A 19103-nucleotide genomic window follows, 5' to 3' on the forward strand; every position below is an offset into this window, starting at 1 on the left:
ACTAGTTAGTTAGATTAGTGTATTAGTTGTATAAATAGAGGGAAAGCTTGTAACAGTAGTTTTTGGAGAAGTTGTAATTAGGAACTGATTTAGGAAATCAGTTAGGGAAGTTACTCTCTTGTGGAAGGAGTTCTTCATCATTGTATACACATTTTCAGCAATAACACAATTTACGGATCAAGATCACATTGATCTTGCATCTATTCTTCTTCTATTTTTTGTTTCCACATTCTGATTTGATACCAGTTCTAACAAATTGTCTTTTTGTAGGGAAATGTTTACATACTCCATTTAAAACACTGATTCACTTTAGGATAGATCTTCCCTAAGCATACTTATTGACCTATGACATTATACTGGAGTCAAGAACAGAGGCGCAATGATCTATAAATTGACATGGTACTTTAGTCACAAATAACATCTGCAAAAACCATCCAAAAGAATGAAGTGTCACCTGAATACATGATCCCAGAAGTGGAGAAAGTTCATTTTTCAAGTTGTCACGTATAAAGCCAAAAATCTTCTCTACACAAGCAGTGAGTTGTTGCTTAAAAAGTATAGCTGGATATCTCGCCTCCACATGTGACATACCATCATCGTATCCAAGAGACTTCAATGGAGATTTAAGTCCCTGGAAATACCATCAAAAGTTCAATCAACAAGGAGGAAGACACAATAGAGGTAGATGAACATATGAGTCTATAATAACCTGAGTTCTATTAGTACAGGGCTCTCTAGTAAAGGTTGTGTAGTTTCAGCTCAAATATGATTCTCATTGTTTCAATATTTCCCTACTCGCAGAAGTTTATGTAGTGTCTCTCGTAAATCCTTGGCTTGTTTTATTCATTCTGAGACTGTTTCTTATAAATGGCAGCAGGACATTATGATCTGCACTCTTTTATTTAATTATGTTTCTACTTACATCCCCAATAATAAGCTTCACCCGAGAATGCACTTAACCAAAAAATTCCGTTTATTGTTTTCTATAGATTTGAAACAATCTAAAACACCCTCAGTCACAGAAAAAATGCTTACATTGTGAAAGCAACAAACTTTCACGCACACACACATTGCATTTGATGCCATAGTTCAAGTGTTGAACATGATAACTTACTTGCCCTGTCCGGCTGGTAAAGCCAGAAGATCCAGTATGACGTTGAGTAGCCGTAGTTAAAAAGCCATTTGAACGTATGTTCCGCTGTAAAAGGCATAGAAGCACAGAGGTATTGGACAGCCAATAAGGCAAGACAAAGCCATCATCCCTAACCTGAAGCAGATCCACCCCAACAAATAAATCTCATAACAGATTAAAGGAGCAACAAGTCAACAACAACCAAACTTTAATAAATCTCAATTCTAAATACAATACAAGCAGCAACAACAACCAAACTTTAATCACACTACGTGGGATGGTTACATGTATCGAATGACACCATAATTTTATAACATAAAGCATATTCATTGATAAAGCATTGGTTTCTAAGACTTTGGAATAAAAGGGATAAAATGGAATTTAAAAAAGCATGGCATACCATTTACCTTTAGAATATCATTTATGCCTTCAATTATGTAATCAAAAATGGTTGTGCGCTCAGATTCAAAAGCATGCCAATGAAGAAGACTTTTGTATATTATACGAGCTGCCAGAGGTTTGCCGTTTTTGAATCCCAAGTTTTCTTTGATACACCTAGAGAGGAATTCATAGTTATCCTGCAAAATATATGATATCTATTAGCCGACAGTGCACATTTATGAGGCAAAATGAAAAGATACAGGCAATCCTAAAATCTGATGAGTGTATTTAGTTTAGTAGAATCTGAAGTTAATAAAAACTTCACATCCTTGTTTTGCACTTAGGTATGGCAATTATGACCCACAATACCCCCTCAGTTGTAGAAGAAGAATACGGTGCCTTACAGAGATAGATTTAGTGACAAAGGACCAAGAAAAGAGGTGGTCTCTGCAATAGCTTTGAGCGAGGAAGGAGAATATCGAACCAGAACAAGAAAGAAAAAACAAACTAAAAGAAGAAAAGTCTGGATAAAAGAGTAAGAGCAAGGGTAAAATAGAGTTTTATGCCAACTTCTCCCCGAAGTCCAAATTAGGTATTTTTAAACAAATTCATCCTAGAGTGCTCACGTAGAACCAATCAATCCAAGGTTACCCATGTTGACATTGTCTGGAAACAAGCCATGCAAGAAGAATTTGATTTATTAATTGCTTTATGGACTTGGTCTTTGGTCTCCATTTCGCCTCATAAACAAGCTCTAGGATGTAAGTGGGTTTTCAGAATCAAATAAGTTCCCCATGGTTCTATTGAAAGATATAAAACAAGAATGGTGGCTAAGGGATTTCATCAGAAACATAGTGGAGAATATCAATAGACCTTTCTACCATGTTCAAACATATCACTGTTAGGATTTTGTTAATCTTAGCAATAACATTCAAATTGCCACATGAGCAATTGGAAATCAACAATGCTTTTCACAATAGCTTTTTAGATGAGGAGGTCTACATGAATCGGCCTACTGGATTTCAACATCCTCCCAAAAACTTGGTCTACACGCTTCAGAATGCAATTTGTGTATACTACAAACTTTATGTTCACCCATCTTCTACCTTGTGTAACTATTCTCTTCTAATTCACTGATCTTGACATCTTCAACCTACAAACTTTATGTGTGTGTAGATGATAGTAATGTCATTGGTTCCTCCCCTAATCATGTGCACCAACTCATTTCTAGCCTCAGTACTACCTTTTCGCTCAAGCAACTTGGCAAGCTGGACTATTCCCTAGGCATTTAGGTAAAACATTTGGCTAATGGTTCTCTTCTCCTAAATGAATCAAAGTATGTTAGGGATATGCTTGAAAGGACTCGTGACTTCTGCTAAACTTATTGCTCCTATGGCAATTACCTTTCAGTTAACTAGACATGGCAATACAATTTTTGAAGATCTTACTCTATAGATCTGTTGTGGGTGTTCAACAATACACCACAATTATAAGGCCATATTTTGGCTTTAGTATAAAAAATGTTTGTCGATTCCTATGTCAACCACTTCAAGATCAGTGGACTAGTCTTAAAAGGATTCTTAAATACCTACAAGAAAAAGATATTTGTGGTCTTCATCTAAAGCTTGTTTTAGCTTCTATTTCCTGACCTATCACAACCTTCTGTGATTCTAATTGGGCCTTTGATTCAAATAATAGAAAACTTATTTCGGGTGCCTATTTCTTTCATGGTCCCAATCTAATTACTTGGTAGTCTAAATAGCACAACAACGAGAGAGAATACAAAACCCTAAACATATACAACCCATCAGTTCCACCACTTTCCTCTCTCCCTCACATCCTTCAATTAGTTTCTCTCTTAAAAATTCACTTAATTGTCCCTCGACATAACTAATCATGCATGCATACTAAATGTAGTTCCAAGCTAATATCCATACACCCAAACATGGTGGTTTGATGTTTCTTCTCTATGATATGTAGATTTGCTCTTCACGTCTTTAGTTCCATTGAGGAGAAAGATTGTAAATCAAGGGTCTCGGGTGTGTTTCATTTGTCCATTTCATAGTCAAGAAAGAGGTAAACTTGATCCTAGACCTCTAAAGTGTTTCATTTGTTGGGTACCCATCCACTATGAAAAGATATAAGTATTACTACCCTCAACAAAAAATTCTCGTGTCACAAGCTGTCATCTTTCATGAAGAGCAAGCCTATTTCCTCTAACCTTATATTAGGGGGAGAGTCTTGGGGAAGATAAGGAGATTTTAGAAATTCATTCAGAAACTCCTATTTTTCAGAGCCTTGAGTTGACACAAATGAGCTTCAATCTACCCCTGATGTTGAGACTAAACTAAACCTTATTCAACAAATGATGAAAACCTCTTACAACCAATAAATATGGTCTTGTAGGAAGAAAGGTTACGTGTTTAGAAGAAGGCTAAAGGCCAAGAGTCAAACTCAATTCCAAGAGTCCAACTCAATTCCAAGAGTCCAACCAATAAATTTGGTCTTGAACCAAGTGATGGTAGTTAAAATCGAGATTCTACTTAGGATCAGGAGGAGAATCAAAGATCATAAACGTAGAATTGTAACATGACTCATAAGATCCTACTTATTAGTATATATATATGCATAGAAATTCACACATATATATTATACTCACATATATATTCATAAAAATTCATATATATAGTCATAAGTCATAAGTCATAATACTAAAGATAATCATAAAATTAAAAAAAATTATATCAATTATCAAGTAATATTATATAAATTATGAAGTACAATTATATAAATTATGAAGTACAATAATATAAATTATGAAGTAATATATATTCAAGTTATAAGAGTCATAGATATAATAATATTTCATAGGTCATGCCCCCTAGGTCATGATAGCAAAATAATACAACTCCACATGTTCCAACTAAAAAATAGGGTTTCACAGCCACTAGTCACATTTTAATAAGTTTATGGGGCTAATAAAGAAATTGGGCTTAAAAGACTGGAATAAAGGCCCATCAAATCCATTTTTGATAAATAAATAAATAAAACTTTAGGGTTTCAACAAATCGGGTCGCATATGACCCGGTTAGCTTTCTTCTCTACCCTTCCAATGGCGGCTATGTGATCAATTTGAACTTTCTTCTCTATTCGATTGAGAGTGAGGACATGAAGCAGAGAATGAGAGAGGGGAAGTGAAGCTGTGATAGAGATTTAGGGATTGGTGGGCTCGTCGACTCCACCGGTTTTACGCACCTACATGACGATCTCACCCGATCCCATGGAGGCGCACCCAAGACTGAGATCAAGCATGAGTTGGAGGTGAAGGATCGTAAGATCGTGCAATCTCACGAGTAAGATCGCAATTTTGGCTACCATGAGTATGACTCTTGAGGCATATACTAATGCGGACTATGTCGGGTCAATTACTAATAGGAGATACACTATTAGGTATTGTATATTCATCGGGGAAAATCTAGTGACTTGGAGAGTGGTTGCATGTTCTATTGTTGAAGGCAAATTTAGTGCTATGGCACAAGGCATTTGACTTATTATGGCTCAAAATTCTCCTACAAGAAATGAAGATTAAGTGGGAAGGACCTATGAAGCTAAAGGGCGGCTCAATGCATGAGACTTCTATTTAGTGGGGTTTGGGGAGGGTACATGCACACAGCCCTACCCCTGCAAACAGAGCCTATTTTCCGGACTTGAACTTGTGACCTTCTCGTCACTAAGCAGCAACATTACCGTTACGCCAAGCTCAACCTTTATTGCCATAATAAATCTGCAATCAACATTGCACATAATCTTGTTCAACATTATCCAACTAAACATATAGAGGTAGATAGACACTTTATCAATGAAAAACTCGATTATGGTTTGATTTGTACTCCTTACGTATGGTCAAAAGAACAACTTGTTGATATTCTAACTAAAGGATTGAACAATTTGACTAAGGAAAGAATTGTATCCAAGTTGGGAATAGTGATTACCTATTCACCAAGTAATCAACTTGAGGGGGAGTGTTGGGATCATAATAAGAATTAATTTCTCCAGTTTCCTAGTAATATAGGTTCATTGTACAAAGAATACAACTCAGATGCACTGCATCATAGGGAATAATGTTAGATTAATTACTCTTTTAAATTGCATCCAACATTTATTTCTTTGTAATTCTGATATAAATAAATAGAGCACTCAGCAGAATGGAGAATTCAATCTAGCGCATTCAGAAATTTTGTGGTAGCCACATTTTCTTATATTCTGAAAGCTTTAGTTGTGCAGAATCTAAGATAGAAGTGAAACAAGAGATCTACCTGATTCCTCTCTGTGGTTAACTTAGATCGATGAGACTTAGACATGCCTAGTGCAAAGGGGGGAATATGTTTTGTAGGTGTGGGAGACTCCTGCATCAAGTCAGAGCATAAAACGATAATAAAGATAATTAAATTTTCTAACCTAAATAAAGGAAGACAATAAAATAGTAGCTTACGAATGAGGGCTTTCTCTCAGTGCAGGAGGCTATTGCACTTGAGTGCTTCTGTTGTACAAAGGAAAGTGAGTTAGCTAATAATGTCAGTATAACACACCCTAGACAACTATTTAACAGATTTTCTGTCTGAGAACTGGAAATATTCTAATTACAAAATGAATGTCAAATTAAATAGGATTATTTTTTATAACAAATGAATAATGAGCAAAGCATACCAGATTATGTATTAACATATATTGTTGTGAATGCATATATGAATATGGGGCTTACTTCTGAACATGACTTGGCAAGACCTGTACGGCTACTCTTAGGAGGAGTACTGAAGGCTTTCTGACCAAGTGCATGATTTTCATCCTCTAAACTCAACACCTTTCCCTCAAGACTACGTGAAGTAGCAGAAGAAAAAAAAGAGAAATTCCAAAAACAAAAAAAAAGTTAGCTTTTTAAGTAAAGCACCATAAAAGTCACCAAAATTTAGACCAAAGCTCAAACTTTAACAGAGCACAAATAAGAAACAGAAGAGTAATAGGAATATGTGTAACATCACTCAATAACTATATCAATCGGTAGAAGGGAAAAACAGTAAGAAAAGAAAATGCACCTTATCACATTTCGCTCAAGTTGAGAACACTTCTGCTCAAACTCTCTTAATTTCTCAGTGGTCTCATTGTGGCCTTTCTGAGCATTCGTAAGCTCAAGCTCCAACGCTGCATGCTTCTTTTCAAAGGCATCCAAAGAACCCTAACAAAAAGAAGACAAGGAAGGAGTACAAAGAAACTACATTCAGAAGAGAAAACAAGCAAACAGGAAATAACATAGTGAAAGATGATACTTCTCCATACATTAACTTTCTCCTAATGCAATATAGCAAAAACAGTATTAAAACACAAAATATGCTTTTGGAGAAGAAGAAAAAATTATATTTGCTAATCACTTATAACAGTACCGGATGGTTCCCAGGGGGTGTAAACAATGTTTCCTGGGGGTATAAATTCATTAGTTCATGATAAGACTGGCACTGTATTACAAACAACACAGCCTTATTACCACAAAGTTAGGTCAGTTTGTATGGATCAAATGATGTCATAATGTTCTATCATAAATTATATCCATTGACAAAACATTGATCTCTAAATTCTTCCTAACTTTATAGCATATGGTTTTTCTTGGTCTCCCTTTGCGACTATAAATTTGATTAAAGCATTATTTGATCTACTCTCCTTAATGAGACCCTCTATTGATCCCATCTGCGTATTCCCAAATCACTTAAGGTGAGGCTCTAACATTTTTTCTACAATAGAATTTACCCCAACTTTCTCACTAATACATTTATTTCTAATCCTATTGTGTCTAGTGTGTCCATTCATCCAAGGCAGCATTCTCAATCTTTGCTCCATATTTGTTTGAAGTCACAATTTTATCCAGCATTTTGGCAGTCACTCAATCACCTTTTAAAAAAATGTGGTCAATTCCAACTTCAATGGCAATGCCTCTCCCACTAACCCCGTCTTTTTTCTCCAATCAAAACCAAAAACGAAAAATAACTAGCTTGTTGCAGTTATCCCTTACCAGAAAAACCAATAATAACTAGTCAATCACAAAACCCACGAAAAATAAAAGGAAAATGATAATAGGGAAAGAAGATAAATACAAGGCTAAAAAATCATGTATAGGATTAAGTAAAAGAAAGTAGATATCTCCTGAACCATGGAAAAGTCATTGTGTGCTTAAAAAATGTACTAGCATCTAGCGAGTACAACGCTACTAACTTTCCCTAATATTTTAAGAAAAACTGAAACAGTCAAGGAATACCCATAAACTTCATCCATATCCAAAGCAATGCTACTTATCCTTAAGAATGAAGTGAAAGATTTCTAATTATCCAGCCTATTCCATGCTACTTTTTCTAGCTCCAATAAGAAAACTCAAATATTTGCATCCAGTTTGCCTGTAATCCATCCACAACCAATGTTCTAACATTTTTCTTGAATCTTGAGAGTGCCTAGATATTATGCGATCTGTCTCACAAGTTTCTTCGTTCCGTTAGCCATTTAAATCCAGCTTTCCAATAGGGCCACCAATGACGTTATCCACAACTTAGTATGAAGCTTGCTCTTAACAGTATATATTATAAACGTCATTAATCTATCATGTATCTCATATGCAACCATGTTAATGGTTTGCAAATTAAAAACTGACTCAAAAAGGGCAGTCAGGTGTACAAGGCTTCCACCTAGTGTTGTTTGGAAAGGGTAGATGTACATAGTCTGATCCCTGCAAGCAGAAGAATTGTTTGCAGGATTTGGACTCATGACTTCATCATCACCGAACAGCAGTCTAACATCGCTTGTACAGTAATTCTCTCAACTCTATAATCTATACCACAATGGCAATATCCAATATCCAGCTAACTGACTATAGTCAAATAACTGAAATTTATCAGTCACCGCATCGAAACAAATTCATTGAAACAGAACCATTCAACATTAATGAAGTACCTTTAGCAAAGCATTTTCCTTTTGAACTTCCTCCCTTGCAACTAACTCTCTTTCTAAAGCAATTTTTTGCTTTACTGATGATTCCAATTGATTTTGTAGAACTGCATTCTTGTTGCACTCATTGGTTGTTGCCAATTTAGCCATATCTAATTCCACATTCAGAGCTTCTAACACCTTTTGAAGTCTGGAAATCTCTGCTTGCTTAGACTCTTCATTAGAAACCTGCATAACAGTGAAGAGTACATAAGTGCTATATATCTAGCCAGCATTTATAAAATTTCTTTAATAAAATCAAGCTATAAAGTGTCCTAAAGGCCTCCACCCGCCTAGATAATAAACTGATTGACAGGTTGAATCTGAGGTCCAAATTTCAGAGTAAATTAATTAGGTAATGAATAACTTGGAAAAAGAAACCAACAATATGTAACAAAAAACATGCTTGTTAGGTGATCGCTTATGAATGGTTTTATATACCTAACACACCCTTTCATGTAAGATCCCTTTGGGCTTGAAGCATGAATAATTCACCACCCCGCCTTTCCTTGTGCAGAAACTGAACATTAATTACAAGGGAGCAACAAGCTTTGTAGCCTAAACTACTTTGGTCGTAGAGGCTTTTATAATGTCATGAGCCATCTCTACCAAAAGCTTAGGTTCTTAGGTGAACATACAATGGTTTTATATATTAGAAAAACCTCAAATCACCGGTTATTTAAATCATGAGTCCCAAAACAAAAATAGAAAAAGACAATGACTGAAGCAGAAACAAAAGGTTATCAAAACACATTTGATGCACAAAGAATGATTCCATAAACAAGGTTTCAAATACACAAGTACACATCCTATCCATAACATCAATTTTTCAGGAAGCAATACCCTTATTTTCTTTTCAAGTTGCAAACGCCAAGTGAGCTCTTCCAATTGCCTCTCAAGTTTACTCTTAGCTAAACGTAGGGCACCAGATTCATTAGCCTCCTAATAAAGGTAAATAAAAAAATATTTAAGATGGTAAGAACAAATTTTGCTACATTGGATCTTCCCCCTCCCCTAAAGGAAAAAACCTTACTTGTTTACGTCTACGAAGCTCTCTTCTTGCTTGCCTACACCGCCAAAGGCATTGGACTGCCACAATTGAAGCTTGATATTGGTGGAAGGATGATCTAACCTGGGACATCCTCCAACAGGCCTGTAATATAATGTTACATATGATTAATAAAATAATATAATAGTTTCCATCTTGCACAAGTGACCTGAAACAAATCACAAACAATTGAAGGCAAATACAACAACAAATGAAACAAGCAAATAATGAATTGTGTCACCTTAAAAACAAATCTATAAGAGATGAAACTTTAAAATCAGATAGACTTCTATGATGTTTCATACAATCAATCAACATTAAGTACATACGCAAAAGGATTTAAAATTATTGACACAATAATATTATTATTTATAATCAAGATAGCAAATAAAAAATGAAATCAACTCTATAAAAAATGGTGAAGACAAAGGTTATGTGGTTTTGACATTTTAAAAGTCCAAGGGCACACAAAACCCATCACTTGGTAAAATTACCTGGATAAATGTAGCAGCTTTATGTTCTCTTCCATGCAATAATCTTTGGCGAGCCGTGAAACCACGAACATGGGATTGTATAATAATAGTAGGAGAATATAGTTTTAAGTAAGCCTGCCTCATTAGCCACATACGAATATATTTCTGAATGGAGATAGTTGCTGCTGTCTCCCGTATAGCAGCATACATCTTTCTGGCAATGCACCCTACAATTATAAAAATAGATCAGGACCATGGCAATGTAATTACAGAACTGGTGATCCCTATAAGTGATGAGCTTAGAATAACAAGTTTGAATGAGTTGACTAGGTTCTAAACAGGTAGCCAACCAATGAAGCACAAATCCATCAAGAGTCGTGGCATGAATTAAGTTATGGATTGGTATGTATCTGCTCATATCATTATGGAAATTGGACAGTTCAGTTTAACCCATCCTATATTAATCAAAACCAAATTCAGAACTATTTTCCCACAATATGTAGATTCTTTCGGTTGTTACTGACAGTTAAACATTTTACTACCGGTAGTAAAACAAACTATTTCTCCAATACAGTAGACCGTTGTAAACGTGGCAGAAGAATACTAACCCCTACAGCATGTCTGTAGAGAAACTGCTGCTGCTTTAACTGAGATGAAATATCTGCGTGCAACAAATGTCCTCAGGCAGTGCTGAATACGCTTTGCAGCATAGTCCAAAATTTCAGCACGTTTGGAGTCTAAAATGCCAATTTGACCAGCCCGGAGGAATACTTTGCTCCTACCCAACTGAATAAGAACAGAAGGCAAACCAGAAAATACAACCATTATAAAGACACTTATGCTTTTACATCCCAAGCTTGCTTATGAACAAACAAAAAGCATGCAGAGTTGCTAAGAAACAAACCTGAAAATTCTCAAGCTTGAGCTTTCGCAAAATTTTCTCAGTTGCACCTTTATCATCATGACTATTAAATAAATAAATAAAAACAGATGAGTAGTAAGAACACTGGGCACTTTTTGATTAAATAAGAAGCTTGTATTGTTGCACAATATTAATTTAAAAAATAAAATATATTTATAGATATACATGTATATTAAAAAGAAAAACATTGATAAGACAATGCAACAATGACTTTTCCTATGCTGAATGATGATAAATAATAATGTCCAAATAAGCACCAGATGTACAACCCACTTGCTTTTTCTTTCTCTTTTCTTTCAGCTAATTATAAACGCCAACAAAGTTTCAGTTATCCTGAGCAACATTTTATAACTGGAATGAATTGTTGGGTTCAACTATATTTGATAGAAATGGAAAGGTAGTAACTAATATTCCACTAGTAAATTGAAGCTGAGATCCTTACAATAGAAGTTCCTATGTTAAACCCTAAAACAGCAAAACAACTATCAATAAACCAGTAAATTATGCATAAAAGTAAAGATCCCTCACCCACTGTAAAACAGAAAAATAGGAATGACAACTAGACCTGGTGAATCATCCTAGGATAACTAGACCTAGTGCAAACTCTTCAAACAACTAGACCTAGTGCAAACTCTTCAAACAATTTTTCAGATGCCTGCTTCATGTTCCAGCTCTCCCATTTTATCATTCCCCCATTATTCCTCTCATGATTGCCCAATGCCCTGCCTCCAATCCCCTCATGTCAGTTGACCTGATTGTTACTCATTTCCATAATGCCTTCTTTCACAGGGAAACCGGCCCATGATCAGGTACAGTAATTTTTTGATAAATATGATCTGGTACAGTAATTATTAATAGCTATTTTTTTTCCTAAAATAGTTAACTAACCAGCTATAACACCCACTTAGAACTAATTGACTAAACCAGAAAACTAGTGCCTTACGAAAGTGGTTCAAAGAGTCCCATTTCTCTTGCTCAAAATTGAGGACAAGGGCAGTGTGGATACTGAATCGCTCAAGTTTAAAATTCCATTAATAATAAAATAATATATTGTTATTGCACCAAAATACATCGATAAAAGAAGAAATGTGATATTCTGAAAAGAATATTAAAGAGAGTTAGGACAATAGAGCTCCTTCTTACAAAAATAAAAATGACTACAAAGGTTAAAATATCAATGAAGAGAATGTCAAATCTCTCAAACAATATAAGAAATTCCTTAAGGCCATGGGCTTTACACCAAGTAGAAGCCAAGTACCTAATGCCCTAATTTTATCCCGAAGAAGCTGCTCCTTCAAATACATGTTGGTAAGTAAGTCTCATATTGTCTACCTCATTGTCTCGAGTGTGATATAAATACATACTGAGGTACTCCTCTCATTGTCAATTGGTATTGAGATGAAACCTTAAAATGGTATCAAAGCCAAAGCTTAACTTCTCTTTGATTGACATGAGCCAAAAGATGCCCTTTCGTCTTAAGTCAAAGATAACTCAGCCTAATCTAGCAGACTTCTATGAAAGGGAATGTTGGAAAGTAGGTCTCACATCACTTCTCTCATTGTCTCAGGTGTGGTTTAAATATGTGTTGGGCTACTTCTCTAATTACTAATTGGTTTTGAGATTGAACCTTAATGTTGGTGCAGTGGAAGTGATCGTTGCGCAACGTTGGCCACAAGCAATCAAATAAAGGCATAGAATAAACAGAAGAGAATAAACAAGAGAATTTGTTAACGGGGTTCGGCCAATTGTACCTACGTCCCCAGGAACGCTGAGCGACTACCAAAATATTATTAGAGAATAAGAATTACAAACCCTAGCACACTCATGGACCCACCTGCCCATGGGGTGTTTCTATTAGGTGCTTATATCTGATGCACATTACAAGGGACTTGAGTCAAATATATAACATTGATATTCTACTATATTCTAATACTACGCAATGTGGGACTTCATAATAATATATTTCAAACATCCCCAACAATTTCCACCTTGATTGAAATAGACAAATATCTCGCTCCTTAGAAAATCTACACAAGAATCTTCACCTTAGCGAATATATGACTCCACCTTGTTCAATGTCTAATTCTCTTAACTGCTCCCCTACAACATAGACCTTCTTAGTATCTTTGACGATGTTACCAAGAGCCTAGCTCTCCAAACTTGTAGTAGCTTCCCGTATCGCCATCAAATGGAACACGCCACCTAGCCACCTATTGTAAGGAAGTCTTTCGATATATTAGAACCTCTACACAAAAGCTCACCAACAATCGTCCTCTTCAATACTCAGTCAAATTGAACCTTGGAGCTTCCTTAGAAAGCTTCAACCCCTACCACCATTGTCTACTCCGACAATCCTTGTTCAAAAGAACTATCATACTCCACCATAAGGAGTATACTCACAACACAAACCTTGCGTCAATGCTAACTAATATTTGTGTCACATCCTTGATCCAAGCCAACGCCTATGTCACACCCCTGTATCTCTACTAATGCTCGTATTACAACTTGCATCAAAGCTAATGCCCATGTTACACCATACATCAAAGTCAGTCAGCGTCTCTGTGCTTTTGTGGATCTGTTAACAATTAACATCCTTCACTGTGATGTCTCAGACACGCCATTAGGATATTCCACTTCTCATCTCAAATGAGAATATTCTCTCAACATTTAGAGAGATATTGTCACCATCTGTCTCTGAGTCAAACTCAACACATGAGTCCCTATCTTCACCTTGATTCTAACCCAGTACATGAACTTCTGGGGTTCTGGATCAACATATATCGCCCACACCATAGTTACGCCATATGTCCTTCTCCTTCAACTCATCTGATTTATCCTCATGCAGTACCTTTGACAGACTTTGTCCAGCTAACACGTTCTTCACCCTCCTTTGTCATAATTTGGCGTCTGGGTCAAGAGTCATCTACCAATTGGCTTTGATACCAATTGTTGGTGCAGCGGAAGCGATCGTTGCGTAGCGTTGGCTACAAGCAATCAAATAAACGCATAGAATAAAGAGAAGAGAAGAAACAAGAGAATTTGTTAACGGGGTTCGGCTAATTGTGCCTACGTCCCCGGGAGCGTTGAGCAGCTACCAAGATATTATTAGAGAATAAGGATTACAAACTCTAGCACACCCATGGGCTCACCTGCCCATGGGGTGTTACTATTAGGTGGTTATATCTGGTGCACATTACAACAAGAGACTTGAGTCAAATATATAATATTTATATTCTACTCTATTCTAATATTAGGCAATATGGGACTTTATATAATAATATATTTCAAACATCCCAATACTTAACAATCTCTTACTATGTGCAAACTCATTGTTAAAATAACTTCTTTAAGAATTGAAGTTTAGTGAGATAGGATCTATGAAGATTATTTGTGATAATCAACAAACATTGCAAATTGCTTTAAATCCAACATTTAGAGGTCAATCGCCACTTTGTCGATGAATAGATTTTTTCTAGAGGTGACTAAAACTTTAGTGAACCCCAATGATCAAATAGGAGACATCTTCAAGGTCATTAATTTACAACAAGCCTGGAGCATTTGATCTTTACATTCGAGCTTGGGTGAGAATGTTGGAAATGGCAATCTCGAAACCATTAGAATTAATATATCTTAGGGACCATTTGACAATTTGGCTTTTAAAACATTAAAACCAACAAAATAGATCCTTTTGACAGCTATAGTTAAAGGCTTCAGCCAAACAAGAACAGTAAACTCACCTCCCATCCATAAATTCAAGGGCAATTACCCCATAGCGATTTATGAACTCTGAGTAAGTCCTTCGAGTAGGGTAACCTGCCAAACTTATCCGAACAGCCTCAAGGACGCCCTGAATAAAATAGAAATGTCAAAAATCTGTTTCATAAAGTACAATATACTAGGAGGTAAACCAAGAAGACAAGCATGTAGCTCATGGCCAACATATTTGGGTGAACATTTAAATCAACCCCAGGTGACACTTTTTGTGTGCATGTAAATATGTAGTTGGAAATCATATCATTTCTCCGAAATTACAAATAGACAACATCAAAATAGAGGAAAAGAAAATCAACAGAGTATTTCAAAAGAATAAAGCTCCTTCAAACTCAATTTGATTTCCAAGAGCATAACAAAGCACACCAAAAAGACAGCTTTATTGAACAAAATGTTTAAGATCATGAAAAAAGAAACTCTCCTTTAAATATGATGGTTCTTAACTGTATAAAATAATATGTTGAAAATACCAAAAACAAATATTGTCAGTATATTTTCCAGAACATCTGAACCCCAATTCTGCATCTATAACTTTAAAAAATCTATAACAGCTCCATTACTAATTGACATGCTAGATGTAAAGATAACTAAATCCAACTAACACAGTTGTCTTAGATTGCAAGCTAGCCACTAACTATATTTGTCACAATGTACATATTGGGTATGATTACAAGAATCAAATAAATCAGATTATGATAAAAAATAGATAAGAATACTCTTGTAATCCCTGAAATGAAGGGATTTAGTGATAGGGAATTGTGTAGGTGGTTTTCTGATTAGAATTGATTTAGTTTCCTTTCCTTCTCTCTTTGTAATTCTCTATATAATGCTGTTTACTATCTATTTTTCTATTGATCAATGAATAAACAAGATATTCAGTTTTTCCCATATTGCACAATATTCACTAATAGTAGAAACCTGTGTTTTGTGTGATAAAAACTCCAATTAAAGGGTTGTACGAATATCTAAACTACTGACCCCACAGCGCAATTGGTGTATGACACTAGCATTCACGAACATTTGTGGTTGATTCAAAGAGTTTGGCTTCACACATCGTATGTAATGAGGCTCTGTTGACTTGAGGGTCTCCATGAGTGCTTGAAGTTGTTGCTGAGATTCCCATCCAGCAAACACAGACAAGAACACACACACACCCCAAAAAAACATCAGCAACATAAAATACTTTAGCCGCCTGTACAACATGGTCATAAAGTTGATGTTCAAATATTTTAGCGACATAACGTAAAATATGAAAAGGATATAAATTTTCACACCTTAAATCTAGAGGCCACAGAAGAAAACTGGAACGATGATCTTGATGATTCCTCTGCTAACAGAGGAAAAAGACCAGACACAAAGGGGCATTTTGAAGGAGATAATAGATTACAATGTTCTACAACAACATAATCACGGTTTTTGTATAAGAAGGTATCTGTATGATAAGTAACCTGCATAAAAACAGCAGGTCTCTTTAAAATCTGTAACATTACATCACAAGATTTCATGCCCAAAATAGGAGAAAGTACAGGAGCACAGACTCACCTTTCCAGCATAATGGGACATGCTAAAATCTGTTTGTGAAAACTTTTCCTTTTCCAACCTAGGGTGAGACCTAAAATGCTGAAACAATTTGGTTGAGAATGATTCATGCGTCGATTTCGGAAACATGCTGCGAGGACAACAAACTCAGGATTCAGGATAAATTTGGAATCATATCAATGAATATTAAAGAACTCAAACTGTACCAGGCTTCATCCAACAGAGCAATAATACCAATGGGTTTCTGCACAAGAATGCAATAATAAGTCCACAAGAAACAGAAGTTACAGACATGAATATAAACTTAAACCCAGTGAAAGCAAATGACTAACACATCAGTACAATGCATATATCAGCACTGCACTTCCAAATGAAATTACATTACTTTGCTGTGGCAGGATTATGATTATGTGATCCTAATTTTCAGGTAAGCAAGTCTTAACAATTTATTCAATAAAAGATATATTTTGTGAGACATCCAAACATAAGACCAAAAGTGTAGAATCAGACCAAAAAGGTTTTGATATATTGCTGAGAAGCTGCCTTGCTACTACAGGACCTCGTGCAGTTTTAGTATCTCTAATAATTTAACCTGCTGTAATAATATTGACAGAAATGTAGCTTGTCCACAACTCATCAGCCACCATTACTTAGACCTGTATATTCCCCCCTTACCACACATTATGCATGAAAGAAGGAATCATGTATGAAGATGTATAATTCTAAATGCGAATGGCGATAAATAGAAATAAAAAACTCCCACCAAAAAAAGCAATATAAAAAGAAAACAATATCTAAAAACCTTTTCAATCAAATCTAAAACATCTTGGTTGTCTACAAATTCAATGTAACTCCAGTTAATTTCTTCTTTTCCGTACTCCTCCTGCTCCATCTTGAATACATGCTGGGAGAAATTACATGAAAGAGAAGAAATAAGAAAAGAGGGAAGGGAAAAGGACATCAACAACTCCAAATTAGAAAATCAAGGCATCAACCTAGTGGATGCATATTAACATATAATGACACATGCATACCTCATTAAAATGTTGCTGGAGCTTTTCATTTGCAAAATTGATGCAGAATTGCTCAAAACTGTAGGAAGTGAATGTCATTGCATTGTAAGACACAAGCATATTGAAAAAAAATAACTATTTTAAATAAAGTATATCAGCGAAAAAATTAAAATCTAACAATGGAAATACAACGAAAAAAATCAAGGGATGATACTTATTAGATAATAAGACTTAAAGTCTTACTCATTTAACTGTTAGCTTAATTCGTTATGCTGTAACAGTGTAGATTTTCTGTTTGTAACAGCTTTTGGCAGTTCTAGTTTAGTTAGTTAGAGGAGGTGACTTATTGTTCACGTCACCTCCTATAGTCTCTTCTTTGTATTGCTTTCCCTTTGTAATATAAAGGGGTTAGCTTCAATTTTGTAAATCAATCAAAACTGATTCAATATACACATTTCTCTCATTTCCTTTCCTTTATGTTTCTGGGTTTTAATACTTTTACAATACTAAACAAAAGCTTGAGCATTGTTTACTACCATAATAGTCAATCCCGGATAATGGCCAACTGCAAAGATGCTATGGTGGTCTAGCACATAGTGAGATGGCCACAACATTGAAAATAACAAATATAACAAAAACCACAACTTCAGAAATTCTAAAACACTGAAGCAATTCACAGCAACTTGCCTATTATTCTTGAAGCATTCAAAACCATAAATATCCAGAACTCCAATTTGCATCTGTGAATTAATATCTTGCCCAACAGACCTATTGATCTTGTCCACAAGCCTGATACAACACAGACAGAATGACAGATACTAAAAAAGATTTAAAAAAATAAAAACCTCACCATACGCTATGCAAAATTAAAAAAATATATGTTTGTTGATTTTGCACGACTGTGAGTATACCAATCAAATAAACGAGCATAAACAGTTTTTGCCAAAGCATCCCGACCAGCAACAGCAGCATTGCAATCAAGGGCTTTGACAATACTTCCTTCCCGGGTTTTTATGGAACGGGTGCACAATGTTGTTAGTAGTAGGTCTACATCACACCTAATGAAGTAAAAAATCAGTCAATTCAGCAAAGGACAGAAGCTTATATAAAACTACAGCCAGACAATAAATCTTGAAATAGAAACAATCAATAATCCAACTCAGTGTGTATTTTTGGCATTTCCACAATACTAGGAAAGAAATAGGCACTGCCTGTTCACAGATAAACTCAATTTCTCACCGGACTAGCGACCAAGTGCTACTTTTTCTAATCTCAGGTGCTCGGGCTCTTGTTCGGATGTGTCTAACAACCTAGTTCTTTAGAGTTGTCTTTGCAATGTCAATAATTGTTTCCAGACAAAGCACAAATAGGTATGCATCCTTAGCACTTACGCATTGCTGTTGTAGAAATTTTCCGATTTCCTCTTTTTCCTGACATATTTTAGGAGGATACACTGACTACTCTATATGGCCATACTGTCAGAAACTAATGGAGCAGCATAAAAAATGAATGCTGAATATTTTTAACAAAAATATACATTTGCTTTTTGAGTTGCCATCTAGAGAAATGAAATTTAGCAAAGTTATAATTCATTTTAAGAACATAATATTTCAAACAGAACAACAACTTACATGAAAAGGTTAGCAGCCATCTGCATATGAAATCTTGATTTTTCATCTTTTATTACTGACGAGTCATGCTCTTTTCCAGGAGAAAATTCAATGTTTCCCAGATGTAAGATTGCAGCTAAGACACGAAATATGGCTTCCTAATAATAATAGGAAAAAAATGATAGCAATAA

The 19103-nt window shown here is 35.4% G+C and overlaps 1 protein-coding gene across 3 annotated transcripts in view; it reads right to left on the reverse strand.

Moving 5' to 3' along the window:
- Positions 1-19103, reverse strand: part of LOC109347637 (myosin-15-like) — a 39690-nt gene that overhangs the window by 16456 nt on the left and 4131 nt on the right. For all 3 annotated transcript variants that reach the window (XR_002107628.1, XM_019587581.1, XM_019587582.1), the window contains 23 exons: positions 18934-19070; positions 18214-18360; positions 17990-18091; positions 17324-17381; positions 17092-17193; positions 16496-16533; positions 16293-16419; positions 16025-16198; positions 15729-15860; positions 14717-14826; positions 10962-11022; positions 10666-10843; positions 10079-10284; positions 9570-9689; positions 9380-9478; positions 8504-8725; positions 6607-6746; positions 6276-6387; positions 6006-6053; positions 5830-5919; positions 1540-1710; positions 1115-1267; positions 455-631 (listed from right to left, as the gene is read on the reverse strand). Coding sequence is in view for 2 of the 3 variants with exons in the window: in XM_019587581.1 (XP_019443126.1) it covers positions 455-631; positions 1115-1267; positions 1540-1710; positions 5830-5919; positions 6006-6053; positions 6276-6387; positions 6607-6746; positions 8504-8725; positions 9380-9478; positions 9570-9689; positions 10079-10284; positions 10666-10843; positions 10962-11022; positions 14717-14826; positions 15729-15860; positions 16025-16198; positions 16293-16419; positions 16496-16533; positions 17092-17193; positions 17324-17381; positions 17990-18091; positions 18214-18360; positions 18934-19070 (2904 nt within the window). In the remaining variant the exon portion in view is untranslated. The remainder of the gene's footprint in view (positions 1-454; positions 632-1114; positions 1268-1539; positions 1711-5829; positions 5920-6005; positions 6054-6275; positions 6388-6606; positions 6747-8503; positions 8726-9379; positions 9479-9569; positions 9690-10078; positions 10285-10665; positions 10844-10961; positions 11023-14716; positions 14827-15728; positions 15861-16024; positions 16199-16292; positions 16420-16495; positions 16534-17091; positions 17194-17323; positions 17382-17989; positions 18092-18213; positions 18361-18933; positions 19071-19103) is intronic.

The sequence above is a fragment of the Lupinus angustifolius genome, chromosome LG05 (assembly GCF_001865875.1).
Source record: "Lupinus angustifolius cultivar Tanjil chromosome LG05, LupAngTanjil_v1.0, whole genome shotgun sequence".
Classification (NCBI taxonomy): domain Eukaryota; kingdom Viridiplantae; phylum Streptophyta; class Magnoliopsida; order Fabales; family Fabaceae; genus Lupinus; species Lupinus angustifolius.